Source organism: Penicillium mononematosum, assembly GCF_028829835.1.
Source record: "Penicillium mononematosum strain IBT 11891 chromosome Unknown utg000001l:1.0-4488741.0:1.0-4491989.0, whole genome shotgun sequence".
Classification (NCBI taxonomy): domain Eukaryota; kingdom Fungi; phylum Ascomycota; class Eurotiomycetes; order Eurotiales; family Aspergillaceae; genus Penicillium; species Penicillium mononematosum.
The window spans coordinates 1,751,578-1,769,250 of NW_026643271.1; the positions used below are offsets into that span (position 1 = coordinate 1,751,578).

The following is a 17,673-nucleotide window of genomic DNA, read 5'->3' on the forward strand; positions in this document are numbered from 1 at the left end:
GTTGGTCAAGGATGGCGCCTGAGGCATGAACACCCGCTGCAACTTCGATCCAAAGATTCATGCACGTCTTTGTATCATCTTCAACCATACTTTGTCTCGCACCAATTAGAGACACAGTTTCGGTCCCCAATTAATTGCGCTTACAAGCCTGGTTTCTAGGCTGAATCTCCGGACTCGGTTGCAGTCACGAACCTGCCGCAGGCTTTTTTTTCTATCACGCGCCCCATCAGATCGTGATTATTTGGAGCTCCTTCTCCTTCAGAGCACACCGTTCCATCTCACCCTCCCACATCAATACCTTGCGCAACTACAATGGAATACAATTCACCCCAGTCCGCCGATGACGCCGTGCGCATGTCCGCAAAGCGGACTGCCGAACTCTTTGGTACCGAATACCTGATGGTCACACCCACAACTCTTACAGACAGCTCAATCGGCATTTCCTACCGACGGAAGGCGGAGTACGCAGATATTACCGAGCTCCCCCGAGCTCTCGCAGAGAAACAGGCGAAGGCTACAGCAGGCCGAACAAAACGACCGAAGATTCAGGCGCAGGCACCCGCAGACGGCAGTGGCTCATCCATGTCACTTGTGAGGCGGCCATCGGGCGCCGGAGCGGGAGCGGGAGCAGCAGCTGGAGACCAACCTAAGAGTTTGGTCCAGAGACCGTCGGCCACCAAGCAACAGCGGCCTGAGTGGCACGCGCCTTGGAAGCTGATGCGCGTTATTTCGGGACACTTGGGATGGGTGCGGTCTTTGGCAGTGGAACCGAACAACCAGTGGTTTGCTAGTGGAGCAGGAGATCGGACAATCAAGATTTGGAATCTGGCGACGGGCGCATTGCGACTTACTCTCACCGGTCACATCTCCACCGTCCGTGGCTTGGCAGTGTCACCCCGGCATCCGTACCTTTTCTCGTGCGGTGAGGATAAGATGGTCAAGTGTTGGGATCTGGAGACCAACAAGGTCATTCGTCACTACCACGGTCATCTTAGCGGAGTGTACACACTGGCCCTTCACCCTCGTCTCGATCTGTTAGTCACGGGTGGTCGTGATGGTGTGTGCCGAGTTTGGGATATGCGGACGCGAAGCAACATACACGTTCTCAGCGGACACAAAGGCACTGTTGCCGACATCAAGTGCCAAGACGCCGACCCTCAGATTATCTCAGGATCGCTGGACTCAACAGTCCGGTTGTGGGATTTGGCGGCTGGTAAGAGCATGGGTGTCTTGACGCACCACAAGAAGGGTGTTCGCAACCTGGCCATCCACCCCACTGAGTTCACGTTTGCCAGTGCCAGTACCGGTAGCATCAAGCAGTGGATGTGCCCTAAGGGCGATTTCATGCAAAATTTTGAGGGCCAGAATTCGGTCATCAACTCTCTCGCCGTCAACGACGAGAACGTTCTCTTCTCCGGTGGTGACGACGGTTCCATGTCCTTCTGGGACTGGAAGACTGGTCATCGCTTCCAATCTATGGAGACTACTGCCCAGCCCGGCTCTCTCGAAGCCGAAGCCGGCATCATGGCTTCTACCTTTGATCGTACTGGTTTGCGTCTTATCACTGGCGAAGCTGATAAGACCATTAAGATCTGGAAGCAGGACGAACAAGCTACCCCCGAGACTCACCCTCTGACTTGGGCCCCGACTCTCGGTAGACAGCGGTACTAGAGGGAGGACCAGCATCACTGGCATTCGTATCCTCTGTTCCGATTTCTCAATACCCTGCACTCATTTTCTTTTTTGCCATCAAGTTCTTTTTGGCACTATGTGGAGTTAAGCGCGGTCTGTGGAAGGCCCTTGGTTTTAAAATATTCAAACATGTATCGGGAGAAATTTCCTCGGAAAGGTTCGTTCCATGTCTCTGAGAAAAGAGCCTTAACGTTTTGTATGATACAAACCCAATTGAGCCAAATGATACCCTTGGCAATCGACCAGATGGACAACACGTACAATTAGCCTTTACGATCTAGAGCGCAAGACACAGCTCGACTGAAAGGGTATCGTATGCAAACTATTGTGCGATATTACACTAACTCCAGATAATGCGTATCGTATCAAAACTCCTAAAGGCAAAACCCTCACCATTACTGCTCAATTCCCAAACCAAAGCCTTTAGCCTCAGCATCCTCCCTGAAAGCCGACCTGACGTCTTCCGCTGCAACCCTAAGTCGAACTTTACTACTGCGATCGCCGCGAGTGGGAATCGTAGTACCCCCAAGTACGCTTTTAGAGCCAGAGCCTTGCTCCAGCGCCAGGACACCTGAGTTCATGAGCGACATGGCCGCATGGCCTAGGCTCCGCACGCGAGCACTGGGGCCTCCACCCAGCAAGAAATCTTTGACTCCGGCACCAGCGGCTCCAGCAACGGCGACGGCTGCATCGGCGATGCGACGGGCTTCATCGAGGACGTCGCCGAATGTAGATTCTGAAATGCCTGTCCGGTGGACGCGAGCTAGCAGGGCGGCGAGGAAGAGCTTTCCTGATAGCGGAAGGCAGCGCAAGGATTGCTGGAGTGGAGTTGACGTAGCTTCGTGAATGGCTTGCTTAATAGTGGCGATAGTAACGCGCCCCGGTTGGCCCTTTGCAGGAGGTTTAGCCACGGCTGATGTCCCGGCTTCTTTGGCTGCGATAGCATTATTGCGCCGAGCGGGGGTTTTGCTGGGCGTAGGAGGCAATGATTCTGTCTCGTCTTTGGCCTCATCTGCGGCAGCAGCCTCGTCGGCTGCTTGTTCGGCGATTTCAACAGCTCGTCGACAGATATCCAAAGCTCGTCGAGCATCACCGCTGACGGCGGCTACTTTGCGACTTGCAAATTGGACGGCGTCTGGGTCAACGATGTTGCCCGGTACGTTTGCCAAGCGGGTGCTGATAATTTCCATTAGATCTGTGTGACGGTATCCGGGGAATGTGATACGGGTTAAACCGAGACGACTGGAGATTTTATTGCTTAGGGTTCTTTCGGGAAGATCCATGGTGTTTGCGACAGCCAGGACAATGAGGCGCGAGTGGCGGAGAGCAGGCCAGTTGAAGAAGTTATACATGACGGACTGATTCTTTGTGACAAGTTGATCCAGTTCATCCATGAGCACAACACAGGAGACCCGACGAGGGGAGGGATTTGAGAATTCTCTTTCGAGAAGATCCAATGCATGGGAAGGTGAGACTCGGTCGCCCTTCAAGGCTTCCCATAGTAAGGAGTAGGATTGATGCGGGTCGGTGACTTTCATGCCGTTAATCTCGACAAAGATGAAATCGTCCATCTCTTCTTCATGCACGGCAGCGTTTAGCTGTGCAACCACCTCACGTACCGTGGCAGTCTTGCCAGTGCCTGGGGTACCGGAGATATAGATACAGGCCCCTGTGCCTTCCATGATCGCAGCGCTAAGGTGGTTGTATACAGTGTTGAACTCAGTCTTTCGGCACGGCAATGAGTCTGGAACAGTGGAGACATGTAGCAAATTCCGAGCTTGACGGTAAGGAGAGTCGAAATGCGTGGGTGAGAGGACACGGGTGCCCAGGGGGGTAAACTCGAGTGGCTTTTTCACAACAATCCTGATACATGTCAGTCGCGTTTCATGAGGAATATTCATTTCCGCCGTTTCCTACCGTTTGTGGGTGGGAGTCATTAGGGACTTCTTGCGCTGTGATTGTGGCGTGGCATTCGTGGCTGCTAGTCGCTGCCTCTTTCTCGGGGTCGTAGGTGCCGTGGTCTCTTTGGTGTCGACATACTGCGATGGCTCATCAGCACTGCCTCTGCAATTGGAACGAACTGGTTCAACTCACTTCATCATCCGCTACCTTGCGTTTCCTGGAAGCCTTCAAGCCGTCCCTGACCCAATTGATCAGATTGTAGATGTTGTCTTCATCGTACACTTGCTCCCAGATAAACTCTTCGGTATACCGCCCTTGAACCTGGTTCACGCCTCGTCGACAAACAATGCACTTGTGGTATTCCGCCAATTCGGTTTTGTTCTTTGGAGGTCCATTCGGGTATTTCGCATTGAAGGCGCTCTGAGACATGACCGTCCCTTTGCCGCTGATTGAAGTCAAGGGGTTGCTATTGAAATCGAGTGTGATGTACTGTTCATTGGGCAAGGCGTCGGTCCGGCGCTTGTTCCTCGTGCCCATGAATTCGTCGGGGGATGCGAACCACATAATATTGGCAGATTTGACAATTTCGTCTTCTTCGTCCTCATCCTCCTCTTCCAAAAACTCTGTAACGATGCCAACCCAGTCCTTTCCAGCTTCGGGGGATTTTAGAAGAATCACATCGCCCACTTTGCATTGGAATTGACCCATCTGTGCACCGACAATTTTGCGTTTTTTGCGGGCGGGACGGGAGGATCGTCTTCGACTACGTTTCGCCGGGGTATCATCGTTGTTCTCAGTTTCCTGAGTAGTCTCTTCATTTGTGTCGTAAATCCAGTTCCATGGAAGGTCCTCGACGCCTAGCTCATCATCGGAGTCGTCTCGAACCAGAGCTCCCTTGGTCATCCATTGGGCGCGCTCACGGGCACTGCGCCTCTGAGGCGAAGAGTCTGGATCGCTATCGCTCATTGGGGGTGCGAGAGATGTGGTTGAACCGAAGTTGCAATGAAGGAGAAATCGCGCTTGACGCGTTGTCCACTTTTCGTCCCTTTCGGGTTTAGTCCGGTAGGGAGGTCTGGCCAATAAAAACCATCTACCTCTATTATATTGCAGCTGGGTAGGTATAAACCACATGTGCACAGTGCATGTTATGAATCCATCGGATTGTCCAGTTGACCTTCACTATGGGTGTAGTGTGCTAAAACCTCTAGCCTATATAGTACAGTATGCTGTGAATTGCTCGCTATGTCCGCCTAAATGTCACATTTTCTTGAATTTACCTACTAACATTCTAGACAATTCTAAAACATTTTGAAGAGCTGGGCTTAATGTATAGCTACATGTGCTATACGACAACTTCCCTATTCATTTGAATTGTTACCAAAAAAAAAGGGGTGCTTGACCACAACTTGTCAGATGCTTCGTGATTGCGGGATAGATATACGGTCATCCGGAGATACCGGAACAATATTACTCCGAAACCCTAACATCCAACGACATTTAACGACATTCTAGTGGATCAGATCTATATACTCCTTACTGGATCTGTTTTAACTTGATTTCTCGCCACTATAGACGGATTGTGTCACTTTAACCTCAGTATACAATGCAGCGTGCGCACTTTGTCTTCCACAGTCAAGATGTCTACAAGAACAAGGTCCATGATTATCGTAGGAAGATTGGTTTCGGGGTGTTCTGAACTATCAGTATCTTTTCATTGCACCGAGAAAATGACATATTCGACCAGTTCCATATTGCCTAGGCCTAGGTATATAGACATATGGGCAGTGACGACCTCGGGAGATCTCAGCATACGTGTATGTAATCCATAACCGCGGTTCCAGGGTTCCTAGGCAAGAATGGGTGGATGCTCTTACTACTCCTTTGATAGTTCCCATTTAAGAAACTACACTTCAGCCTCATTTCTCTGCGTCTCCTCTGGCACTCCATTATCCGTCTCAATCGTTTATCTTTCTTTTTTTCCACCTGGGTGACCTTCCTTAGGTGGTGCATCCAGTCGCCCGGACAATCGATCTTTTCTCAGTTCAAACGTCCCTTTGCCGACAAGGAGCGCCTCGGCACATCTTCTTTTTCTTTCACTTGCCCGTTTAATTTTCCTGAGATAACTGTGTCGCCCTCTTTCGGCTTGGCTCATTCCAAACGGTACGTCTAGTTTTCGAGCGCCGGTGGGTGTCTGATCCCGCTGAAATGGCGGCTCTACCCGAGTCCTACGAAGAGGAGTAAGTATATCTCACACACGTACTTAGAAGTGCATTTCACTAATCAATACTACCAGCTGGGAGCGTCTCAACGCCAAATGTGAGAGAAAAGCCTTGTTTCAATTATGGTTGTATGTACTGACTTAGCTAGCATGGGAACTGCCTAACTACGGCCCCGGTCCAGACTTTGGCGGGGAACCATCTATCGCCAGGACAATAACGAGCACGCGGATAAGAGGAGTCCAGATCATGATGATGAGGATGGCTTCGAGGATACGAACTATGGTTCCCCTCCAGTTGACTATCCGCCGCACCCCCGACTTCTACAGTGCCCGTAACTGGTCGATCCCTCCCAAGTGTACCTCCTCCACCCACGCGACCACTGATTCCGAACCAAAGCGTCTTTCCAACCCAGGCAGTTATCACTGGGGCCAGAACAGGTCAAGCTCAGGCACCGGAGGGGCCAGTCTTGAACGACCGTGGGCCTAACACCAGCAATTCCAATACGTCCGCACCAGAGCCGCATTATGCGTCGCGTAATCCCAAATCAGGTCAACGTACCCCTCGCAGGGGGGGCTCATACTGACACACCACGAGCACGGTTTCAGTCAAAGAAAGGCAGTTCTGCTTCGACTCAGTCGCAACACAGAGCTAAGAATCCACCTAACGCACCAGGGCAAAATGACTCTTATTCCAAGGCAAAGTGGCGCAAAGGCCTTTCTCCAGATGGTAAGTGTGCTCACATCAACCTTGAGCCCATAATTGACGGCCATATAGCTTCGTATCGTTTACCTTATGAGTGCCAAGTGTTTCAAGAAAAGTGAGTACATAAAAATTCGCACTGATTGGTCTTACAACTAACCCAGACACTCAAGGATTCGACAAGTGACTTCCGGAGAAGCTTCCAAGATCGACTTTCGCCAGACGATTATCGAGGAGACAGATGCCTATGTGAGGATGAGCGCGGGAAACGCCAAAGTCAGTTCCAACTAAATTTCCCCAAGATTTGAGAGGCTCAATATACTGATAACAATAAAGCTGGTTCACATCTGGGGCCGACAAAATCAGGTTTTGGCGGCCCAGAATATGCTTCAGGATATGTTGAATCGGTTAATGCAGCAGCGGACTTCGGCTAAGGCATCATCGCGTTGGACCAAGATACACGCGCATTCGAATACGAAAGTTGCCCATGCCCGGATACGGGAAAGCCACCAGGAAAGATTGTCCGAGATGCGAAAGCCACCGAAAATTGCTACGGACTACACGGTATGTATAGCGCTCTGCCAGCCCTAGTTTGTTTTTGAACCTTCCGAAGACTAACCAACCCTGGATTCTACAGCTTGGCTTCCTCTGGCCCCCGGATGGCCCGTCACTGAACTACTTTATTACTGCTCGGCGCGAGCTCCTCGATTTCATTCGCTTGAAATATGACGTGAACATCTACATCAAGCCTGGTATCCCGGACTACCTTTTCATGTCTGGAAATAATGAGCGGGATATGTGCATCATTGCATCTCGGTTCCGAGAGCTGTGGGAGAGGCTGATGGTCCAGCACGAGACGGAAATCAAGGTGTTCCTTGTTGCGGCACCCCGGGCGGAGCTTATGAGAACTCATGTGCTCCTGCAGAAGTCTGGTGGGCTCTCGACACCTGTCATCTGTGGACCGGAACTGGCCCCAGACGTGGCCGCAAACTGGAAGACCACTGCAGATGAGATCAAGCTCAGCAACAAGAACATGGTCACCACCCGCCTGAGGAAAGCACTGCATGTGATTCCTCAATTCCGGGGATTCCTGCAAATGCGAGCAAAGTTCGGTTCGTTCGCGTTGCAACAGTGGCGCAAGCCGAAAGATGGCACTTCCTATGAGTTTTCGGAGTTTCGCGAGATGCTTACCCACATGAACACCGAGGGCCGTTTGCTCCCAGGGTATGTTATCACCCTCCGCTGGAATCTGATGGTTTGCTGACTGACTTATCTCTTAGAATCCGGTTGCAGCAAGATGAGATCTTCAACCGAGTCATGGAATCAACCTTCCTTAAGCCCTGGGGTAAAGCCAAGATCAAATCGCTGTTGAGCCTGATGCCTAGATATTCCGCCAACTTTGAGTACCAAGTGAACAATGATTCGGTGATCCGCGTGGAGGCCAAATTCTCTCTTCCTGTTGGCTCACAGGAGTTTGAAGTCAACGGAATCCGTTGTTTCAAATCAAAGCAAATTGGTGCTCCTGTTGATCGCCAGATGCCAATGCAGATCAGCATGATTGACTTTGAAAGGTTTGTTTATTCCGGATCCTTTTCGAATTTTACTGGAAGCTGAGTTTGAATATAGGTCCGACTGGCAACTTGAAGTGAAGGCTCTTGAACTTTGCCCTGAAAATGAGATCCCCCCAGATCTAGACAAATTTATGCGTTCGATTGGTTTCCAATGGAACGCAAACGCAAAGAGCATTGGATCTGCCCCCAAGCGCAAGGCGAGGTTCTCCTATGGTTCGCCAGTTAAGCGCTTCGTCGAGAAGGCCACAATTCAGCTCCAAGTCAAAGACTCGCCGCATGTATTCGAGCTCGCCCGCTTCGACGAGTACACGTACGCGACTGGTCAATGGTCGATGAACCCCAAAGTGTCCTGGGGTGCATCATTGTTCAATCCTGACTGGGACGATATACTGGGTGAACAGGCTGATATCAAGGTCCTCGACGTTTCCAAAGATGCGTGTCTATCGGTGTTCTTTCCCCCACCGGGGGATGGTGAGGAACAAACGAACAAGCCGAAGACGGACGATGAACTCCGCAAGGAGGCCGAAATCCGAAAGGTGGAAGAGGAGAAGCAGCTGGGCCTTTTCATGAGCACTGTCCAGCAGGTTGCGCGGATGCTGGGGAACCCAGGTGCTGAGATGCCAGATGTTCTTGAGACTGATCTCGGAAGTCTGTTCTAGTCGATGTCAGCACAATCGTCCCAATGTTGTCAAACCTCATGGGACCACAAGAGCCAACTCAAAGAAAAAAAGAAGGAAAAGCTAAAAAAAAAAAGGAGTAAAACGACAAAATGCCAAAAAAAAGGCAACACTACCTAGCTACCGTCCAGCTTGCTTATCGAGCATGGATCGTTAGGTATGTAGCATTAATAGTTCCAATTCATATTTGAAGTTATTCCTGGTTTCCCAATACCGTAGAGCCTCTTCAGCCCTGGATCGGTCCATTTTTCTTCTTCTCGTTCTTCTTCTTATAATTCATCTTCAGTTTGTTTGTTCCTGTATATGATTTCGATTTCTCTAGGGTAAATCATGTTGAACTATTCGGACCATATAGGTTGAGTTTAGCCCGCAGCAGCCTGAGGAGCACCCTCTGAGAGCATCTTCTGCCTCAATGCTGTAGAGAGGTTAGCATATGACAAAAAAGGGCTTGGCAACCTTGGAAGGCAATAGGACTCCTGCCTCCTATTATTTGGGGAAAAGGGTGCCAACTCACTCTCTTCCACAATGCGCAGTTGCGAGCTCTTGGTCTGTACAATCTTCTCCAACTCCTGCAAGTTCGCATCCAGGCCCTTGACCTTATCATCATAGAACGCAACCGCCTTAGGCGCAGTCTGGACAAAAGCAAATCCGTCAGCCCAATAAACCCAACCATATCCCCGTCGGCACGTACCTTCTCAACATAGAATCCAGTTCCGACATCAACAAGCACCTTTTCGCGATCCGTCAATCGGCCCTTGACGTACAGCGAACTGGTGAGGGGCACGAGGATCTCATCGCGGCCATCGGTTCCCTTCTTCGCATTCCCAGTCACGCCATCATTGATTGAGCGCACACAATCGCGGAACTTGGCTTGGGCGGCGCGCAGCTTCGTGTGCGAGGTGGTCAGATGTTCCAATTCGGAGGTGAGACGGGTTTGGAGGGCGCGGAGCTGAGGGACGGAAAGAGAGGCGAGGTTGACTGGTTTCAGGTTGGTTAGCTGCGAATTCATCTCCATATGGCATGTAGAGCCGGAAGCCCGCGCTGCGCTGTCATCTTGGTGTTGGGGATGGGGGACGCACTTGAGCCTTGGGGAGCTCCGTCTGTGTTTTGTGACATTTTGGGATTCGGGAAGTAGAGTAGGGTATCTGGGGGATAAATTTCCGAATCGGGAGTTTTGTGTTATTGTAGATCAGGTCCTCGCATTGGGACTGTATAGGTGTATAGGGTGGTGGGGGGAGCTTCAAAAAACTCCTGGGTCTGACGCGTGGTGATAGTGGGGTTAAATTTGGAAGTGTTGGCAGAATAGTGGACGAGTTATACACACGCACCTGACTACCTCACTTAACTTGACAATAACCAAAGAGTTAATTATTACTTCCATAATGTATTGAGCCTCTAGATCTGTTAAAAGGAAGTTGTCAGTATGTCACCTGTGTATTATCCATGACTACAAGTACCTATAGGTAGATACAAGTAGGTAGAATGTTATCGGGGAAATTAGAGATCACTCCGACGATTCCCTCTTCTCCGCTCCGCTCCGGAATCCATCTTCACCACATAATGGCTTCCAGACTGGCAGCATGTGAAGCTTGCAGAAAAGCAAAAGTCGCCTGTGATCATAAACGACCGGCATGTACTCGATGTGCAAGTAACGACAGAGCTGGAATATGCATTTACCGAACGACGCCGTTCAAGAGAAGAACAGTGTCGAGCTCTACACCCGTGCAGTCTCCTACGTATGTGATATGTGATTCATACATGTAATCATATTTGCTTTCTTTCCACATGCTTATTGACTCTGCAGCCGGCTACCTCCGGCCCAACCATCTTTCACCGCAAGGAGTAATCCCTATCCAAACCCCGGCTTTCTGGGATCCTCCAGCCATGTCGCTATTTTCAACGAAATTTCCCCGCAAGACTATCATGCGTCTGAAACCTACCATGCTTCCGAGGACATGACTATGTTGATGCAGTCGCAATCCACTGGCGAGAATATCTTGTTAATCCAAGGCGCGGATGTCCTCCGGCAGCTGCTAAACACATTTCCTCTAGCCGCCATGAAGGATTTTGTTACTTTTTGGCTGGCAACCGGTGCGAATCTAGCTCTAGCAGAGCCTTTTACCGAGAAGTGTACTGAAAACATGACGCGCCTATTCACGTCCTTCTCACAGGAAGACAATTGGCATTTGGCATATGCCCAACGTCTAACACAAAATTCCCGGGAACCTTTGCAGTTTAGCAGCACTTCAGATATGGAAAGTTTCTCTGCCCAGTTCCTCGATCAGAAATTCCGATGGGAAAGTCTAGGCATCTTCCTCTCTGCTGTGACCCGAGCAACGATCGATATATCATTTTTCCCACCATTGTTCAAAACCGAAAAGGACCAATTCATGCTTCGGAAGCTATCTACAAAATTGAGCGATCTCGCATTAGATATTGCGCTCTCCCTGGATTGCTTGAACGACCTACAACTGGTTCTACAGTATGAGAACTGTATTGTACACACCCATGTTGACGGGGACCAAAGTAAGAATTCTCCCTTATTTTCATCTGAAAAACTTGCAGCTCATCGATAATCAAGGCTATCATTCATGGAGTAGGCTTGGAGATGTTGTGTCGTCCATGTTCGCACTCGGCTACCATGAGAATGTCGACAAAACCAAGCCACCAATTCCCACTTTCCTTGCGGAATTGCGAAAGACAGCTTGGGCCACCACATACTCTGCCGACAAGAATATTGCTATATTCCTTGGTCGGCCACCTCGGATGAGCAAGCGGTTCTGTCACTTTCAAGTGCCTTTGTCACCAACAAGTTCGGATCAGGTTTCGAACACTTCACACGTTGAGGACGAGGTCGTCAGATGGAAAACAGATACACCGATCTGCTATAGGTCAGGTATTCGGTGGGCGACCCTTTGCTCCGCGCTGAAAGAAGACGTCCTCGAATTGCTTCGATCAAAGCAGCGCGACAATTTCAGCCAGAAAGCTAGGTAAGTTAGAGCTCTATCATGTGGGATACACTGGCTCATCCTAGTGTGACATACATAGCATCATTCGGCAGAAAGCCGAAACTCAATGGGCACACCTACCCCCTCACTTCCATCTTTCGGGTTCTTTGAAAGAATGCTCTGGAGATGCATTCGAACGCGACCTTCTAGCTAGCATACGCCTGGACCAACTACATGTTCTCTTCCTACTTCAATTGTCGTTTCTCGATACCCTGACCGAGCCCGATCCATCTATACTCGACATCTCGGATCAAATGCTCTCTCTTGTAGTGGACGCGATTCTCTTACGAGACCAACTGGTCAACTCTGGAACTGGGCTCGTTTGGAAGGTATTTCTGTCTTTTCGAACCTTTAAGTACTAAACTAAACCTCTGTCAGATCGCCCACTTCGGCCTCCCGGCTGCAGGGATTATCCTCCTTTCAATGCTGAAACAACACCGCACGTTAACCGAAGCGAGATCCTCATGGTCCAAGACAATACTCAATCTCGGTATATTTGTTGCGCAGGTCCAGGTAGGGAGCATCGTTCGGCGTGGAGATCCGAACTACGCCTTGGTTTCCAAAGCGACGCAGACGATTGAGCGGTTCCTTGATTCCATACATCGCGAAGGAATACAATCCCCGACGCAACCGCCACCGCATCTAGGAGAGAATGGTGATTGGGCTTCATTTTTCAGCCAGGATCTGTGCGATTTCGAGACTGACTTTTGGGAGAACCTCGCGTATCATCCTTCTTTGTTGGCTTCCGACCCTACTTTGCCTGCCATATAGTAGGTGAACATAGTGATATACTGGAAGAATATATGACGTGATGGATCATCCCATGCTCTATGGATGCCTTATTTTGTAGGCAGACTGGGCTTGTCCGACTTTGCTGATGAGCTTTTGGGCGAGATAAAGAAGCATATGAAAGGTTGGAGCTTTAAAGGCAGTAATGACTAGGTTTCGCACCACACACACAGTCAATTTGCTACAAGTGAGGAATTCATTCATGCTCTCAAACTGAGGTACGAAACTCTTTGTGGGTGTTGACACCAATGAAATTCCATCCAACAAAGAACATTGAAGACAAAGCAAGATAAGTCGTGTTTTGAAACTGTACAGACAGGAGAGTAGTCAGGCGCCTATACAACCTCTACCCATTGGCTCAAGGTGATATAAAGATGTGTTTGAATGTCTTCCTCTTTACGGTGTTGGAGCCAGCATCCGTCATCGAAAATGAAATTGTTCCAAGCACCCGTAGACACATGTACAAGAGCGACATCGTCTGCATCTGCGAATATTTAATTATATGTACTAAACAACTTAAAAGAACGTATATTCCTTGTATTAAATAATTGAAGCTTGAAAGAAAAGGATTTCTAATATATAATCAAGTAGCGTATTAAAATCAACTATGATGACGCCGAAGTCTGGGTAGTGTCTATATCATCACCTTTGCCCCTTCTGCTTAGTCTAGTCTAGTTTATGTTTGTATATCATATCCATACTCCCCCAGGCTGTGTTAAAACGTCGTCGACTAAATCACTCACCTATTACCAAACCGTCCTAGAGCTGCTCATCTTGTTCCGGTGGAGTAGATCCGCGGCCCGTAAGACCGAGATAACCTCGCATCGTAGACCACACGCTGCTATCTGGTTCAGCAGACTCATTCGCAATCTTATAAGGCATATACGGTTGATCATCCATCAGGATATCGCCACCAGCATCCGGCTCTGGTTCATTGCCACTTGAAGAAGAGTCACTTAGAGTAGTCAAATTTGTCCACTCGGACTGCTTCTTTCGTGGCGGGGAAGACGGTTCATCTTGCTCACCATCATCATCCCTAGACCGCTTGCGACTCTCACGTCCAATAGTAGGTGCAGAAACATCTAGGTCAGTGCCAGGCGGAGATGGAGCGTCCATAAGATCGGTCATGAGGAAGTCACTTTGTGGTAAATCTGGGATAGGGGCGTAAAGTCCTTCTAGTGCAGAAACATCTAGGTCAGTGCCAGGCGGAGATGGAGCTTCCATAAGATCGGTCATGAGGAAGTCACTTTGTGGTAAATCTGGGATAGGGGCGTAAAGTCCTTCTAGTGAAGAAACATCTAGGTCAGTACCAGGCGGAGATGGAGCTTCCATAGGATCGGTCATAAGGTAGTCGTTCTGTGGTTCATCTGGAATAGGGGCGTGAAGGTCTTCCGGTGCAATAACGAGAGCATGATCTGGATCGAGACTAATGCTAGGTTGAACTTGAGGACCAGAAGAAGGAGTGAGGGCAAACGTGGTGAGAGAGTGACTAAGAGGAGCTGTAGTATTAGTAAAAGCCTGGTGTGGATTCTTAGATCTTGGCCCCGTAGACCTTCCAAAAGGGACGCGACTTCGAGGAGGAGGAGCGATGGTAAGACGTCTATCAATAGGAGGAGGTGGAAGGACATAAACAGAGATAGGAGCTGGAGCTGGAGCCAGAACTGGAGCAGGGGAAAGGGGACGGAAACGGCTAGGAGGTGGAGGTGAAGCTGGAGCTGGAGTAGGGGATGTTATGGCGGGTGGGTCGGGAGTGAACTGAGCTTCGTATCTAGCGCGGATTAGCGATGTGTCTTGCTCATCGAAATGCAAATTTGGAGTAGGATCGGGATCAGAAGATGTTGTGTCGGTTGGTCCGTATCCAGCGCGAATTAGCGCTGTCATTAGCGCTGCGTCTTGCTCATCGAAATACAAATTTGGAGCAGGAGCAGGAGCAGGAGCAGGAGCAGGAGCAGGAGCGGGGGCAGCAGATGTTGTGTCGGGTGGCTGAGATCCGTATCCAGCGCCCGTTAGTGCTGTCAGTAGCGCCGTTTCTTGCTCATCGAGATACGAATTTGGAGTAGGATCGGGATCAGAAGATGTTGTGTCGGTTGGTCCGTACCCAGCGCCCATTAGCGCTGTCAGTAGCGCCGAGTCTTGCTCATCGAGATATAAATCCGAAGTAGGGGCGGCAGCAGGGGTCGGAGTAGGAGTGGGAACTGGAACTAAAACAGGATTAGGAACTGGAACAGGATTAGGAGCCGGAGGCGGAGTGGGAGCAGGGGCAGGGCTAGGGGCAGGCGCAGGATCAGTCACACGAGCACCAGCATGAGCACGCGCAGGAGTAGGTGCAGGAGCAGGAGTAGGCGTAGGTGTAGGTGCAGGAGCAGGATCAGGCTCAGGAGCACCAGCACCAGCACCAGCACGAGGCCTAGCACGAGGCCTAGCAGGAGCAGGCGTAGGAGCAGGCGCAGGATCAGGTGCGGGGGCAGACGTAGGCGCAGGCGCAGTAGCACGAGCATGAGGCTGACGCCGAGGACGGGCACGAGGACGATCAAGAGTAGAGGAAGGAATACGAAGAGAAGAAGGAACATCATCAATAGGAGGAGCACGAATAGGGCCACGGATAGGGGCAGGAACACGAGCAGGGCCACGAACAGGAGCACGAGCAGGGGCAGGGGCAGGAGCAGGGACAAAAGCAGAACCAGGAGCAGGGACAAGAAGACGCCTATCAACAGGAGGAAGAGCAGGAGCAAGAACACGAGGAGGAGCAGGACCAGGAGGGCGAGGTGCAAGGCCACCTGCAGGAGGAGGTGGAGGGACAACTTCAACAATAGGATAGTTAGGGTCGACGACTCTCCATGAAGGATCAGTGAAGCGGTAATATCTAATGACATTGTACATACGCTCTGTAAGTGTCGCTGGATCTGGGACATGAGCACGAACTATAGCTGGCAAATCGTTTTGCCTTTCTGTGAGCCTGCGTCTAATCTCGAATCCCAACTTACCTTTAAATGTCGAGCTCCAATCACGTCCCTTTTGAAGACAGTCGTGCAACATGGGGTTATGGATCTCTCGAAGCAAGCGGATGACGGCTAATTTATCGGCATTGTTCGTGGCCAGATCGATACCAAGTGCTTCCCAAATTGGTTTCTCAAACTTTGTGCTCATATTCATTTTGAATTCTATTGGTTTCGGAGCCATATTGGATGATGTCCACAGGAAGTGATTCTGTTGAATGTCGAACTGTTGGATTGGACTGCTAGATGGTTAGACTGTTGAAGTGTTAACTTGTTTTATTGTATTGTTGCTTTGGAGTTGTTTGGAATTTTTAGAAACCAGGATGGTTTAGGAGGAATTCCTCAATTCCTAAATACTCAAAAGACTCTTTCTTTGTACTTGCTAGATTATTGCAGACATTGTCTATGTATTTCGGGAGACACAAAGGGACATATTCTTGTCAAAGGAAGCCGTCGAGAACAAAGCGAGTCATTGATGAGATATTCGGCAAATCCAAACAAGACCTTTATCACCTATCAGCCAATTAAATAAATTACTAATTGTTTTTGTTGATATAGAAACAAAGGAATATAAAGGGAGTGCCCAAGGACAACTAGAACCGCCATTTAGAAACAGAGGGAACAAATCTATAAATAGCCTTCTACTTAAGCGAAAATTGTCACCATCAAAGGGAATGATCCGAAAGATGATAGAATGTCTGTATATTCCTGCTGCCTTTAGTGGAACATGTTCGATAGAACAACATTCAGCTTGGTTATCAGCCGCTTAAACTGCAACTTGATATGGGAATGGATACGGAAGCGAAGTCTTGCGCAACCAAAACTTTGACAATTGACATAGAATAATATCTACGGCCTGCTCTTCAATAGCATCAAGATTAGCTTACAGGTAACCATTAATGCCTACAGGCAAGATACTTGCATCCAGGACGCGAGGGTTCTGGACTCTATCGCCACGGGGGTCTGGATCAACCATCTTTCCCATTGCAGCAGTGCCGGCGAAATGATTGTGAGCCATACCACTCGCTCGAATACGCACCTCGAAGTCCTCACTTGGCGGTTGCGAGGACAAGGTAGACATTCCACGGGGAGGCACCTCGACCTCGATGTACTCTGTCAATGTGCGTGTATCCAGCAGAGCCTGTATAACGCGACGGCTGCCATGGATGGGCCTGACGTGATCAACTCCTATGTGAAGTAGTTGGACCGGTCAAAGGTGAGTCGTTGAGTGATGACGATCGAATACTAACGGTTCCTATATAAGTAGATACTAGTAACATGACCGAGGTCATGATAAAGCTACCATCTATTGGACCCCTGCAACCCCGAACGGCGTATAGACGATTAGTGTCTCAACAAGAGGTTTCCCGGGGTCGGGGTTGCGCGGATTGCATAACTGTAGGAGGAGAAATGATCGCTCAGTGTCTTACAATCCTCTGGTAAATTGGTCACCGCAAATAGCGTGCGAAGAAATGCATTAGTCGGTCCAATCCCAGAGAGCATGAGGTCTGAGGCGTGCGGAGGGTACCAGCTGTGACGGTAACCTCCTCCCGTGCACTAAAGCGCAGACCATCTGATAATATCGCCCCACGAACCCGCTTTCGTGGGCCTTCGTAGGTGAGCTCAGGTCGATGAACAATAGCTCCAGTAATAAGCTGGAATCAGTTCACTGACACCCATATCTATTCCCTGAGCAACCATCTGGGCTATGTTGAACTCCAATCTCACTCCATACCTCTCTGATGGGCTCCCAGATAGGATATTGTCACTTGGAATTACTCTTAGAGACGAAGGCAATATGAAGTAGGCGATCAAACCCATTTTGCTTGGGATCTGCTTCAGTGCCGAAGAATGACTCCTTCAGAAGTAGAGAAGCAACCTGCTATAATTCTATCGCTCGTGTCCGACTATTATAAACCAGTTAGTATATTCGGCTGCATGGTCCCGCCTCTAGCCACAAAAGTTGATCACGTTTCCCCTTCCCACGCCCGGTGTAGACCTCGTATACTCGGTCCTCGGGTTTGGGTTATGGCTGGGTCTTATATGTCCACTCAAGGTCCGCGCCAAGAAAGGAGAAGAGCCTGGGAAGGTCTGAACATTGGGATATGTAGAGGGGTCAC

The 17,673-nt window shown here is 49.7% G+C and overlaps 8 protein-coding genes across 8 annotated transcripts; 3 read left to right on the forward strand and 5 right to left on the reverse strand.

Annotated features, from left to right (window-relative positions):
- Nucleotides 1-312: 312 nt before the first annotated feature.
- Nucleotides 313-1,671, forward strand: N7519_000623 (WD40 repeat domain-containing protein; the record flags this gene model as incomplete). The annotated part of the gene is made up of 1 exon (XM_057287401.1): nt 313-1,671. The coding sequence occupies one exon, from the start codon at nt 313-315 to the stop codon at nt 1,669-1,671; it is 1,359 nt and encodes a 452-aa protein (XP_057153484.1).
- Nucleotides 1,672-2,087: 416 nt separating this feature from the next.
- N7519_000624 (origin recognition complex subunit 1) lies at nt 2,088-4,560 on the reverse strand (the record flags this gene model as incomplete). Its single annotated transcript, XM_057287402.1, has 3 exons — nt 2,088-3,555; nt 3,610-3,731; nt 3,787-4,560. The coding sequence occupies 3 exons, from the start codon at nt 4,558-4,560 to the stop codon at nt 2,088-2,090; spliced, it is 2,364 nt and encodes a 787-aa protein (XP_057153485.1).
- Nucleotides 4,561-5,799: 1,239 nt separating this feature from the next.
- Nucleotides 5,800-8,742, forward strand: N7519_000625 (uncharacterized protein; the record flags this gene model as incomplete). The annotated part of the gene is made up of 11 exons (XM_057287403.1): nt 5,800-5,831; nt 5,888-5,910; nt 5,962-6,151; nt 6,210-6,346; nt 6,408-6,539; nt 6,588-6,630; nt 6,686-6,788; nt 6,849-7,076; nt 7,150-7,736; nt 7,793-8,083; nt 8,139-8,742. The coding sequence occupies 11 exons, from the start codon at nt 5,800-5,802 to the stop codon at nt 8,740-8,742; spliced, it is 2,370 nt and encodes a 789-aa protein (XP_057153486.1).
- A 380-nt stretch (nt 8,743-9,122) lies between these two features.
- On the reverse strand, nt 9,123-10,016 carry N7519_000626 (prefoldin subunit 5; the record flags this gene model as incomplete). The annotated part of the gene is made up of 4 exons (XM_057287404.1): nt 9,123-9,175; nt 9,275-9,392; nt 9,452-9,709; nt 9,840-10,016. Coding segments are annotated over 4 exons (606 nt in total), but the record flags the coding sequence as incomplete, so codon positions are not given.
- A 226-nt stretch (nt 10,017-10,242) lies between these two features.
- On the forward strand, nt 10,243-12,503 carry N7519_000627 (uncharacterized protein; the record flags this gene model as incomplete). Its single annotated transcript, XM_057287405.1, has 5 exons — nt 10,243-10,496; nt 10,565-11,286; nt 11,342-11,750; nt 11,809-12,097; nt 12,147-12,503. Coding segments are annotated over 5 exons (2,031 nt in total), but the record flags the coding sequence as incomplete, so codon positions are not given.
- Nucleotides 12,504-13,316: 813 nt separating this feature from the next.
- Nucleotides 13,317-15,710, reverse strand: N7519_000628 (uncharacterized protein; the record flags this gene model as incomplete). The annotated part of the gene is made up of 1 exon (XM_057287406.1): nt 13,317-15,710. One exon carries the CDS (start codon nt 15,708-15,710, stop codon nt 13,317-13,319), a length of 2,394 nt encoding a protein of 797 aa, XP_057153489.1.
- A 726-nt stretch (nt 15,711-16,436) lies between these two features.
- On the reverse strand, nt 16,437-16,634 carry N7519_000629 (uncharacterized protein; the record flags this gene model as incomplete). The annotated part of the gene is made up of 1 exon (XM_057287407.1): nt 16,437-16,634. One exon carries the CDS (start codon nt 16,632-16,634, stop codon nt 16,437-16,439), a length of 198 nt encoding a protein of 65 aa, XP_057153490.1.
- Nucleotides 16,635-17,001: 367 nt separating this feature from the next.
- N7519_000630 (uncharacterized protein) lies at nt 17,002-17,374 on the reverse strand (the record flags this gene model as incomplete). The annotated part of the gene is made up of 2 exons (XM_057287408.1): nt 17,002-17,208; nt 17,333-17,374. The coding sequence occupies 2 exons, from the start codon at nt 17,372-17,374 to the stop codon at nt 17,002-17,004; spliced, it is 249 nt and encodes an 82-aa protein (XP_057153491.1).
- Between the last annotated feature and the right edge of the window lie 299 nt (nt 17,375-17,673).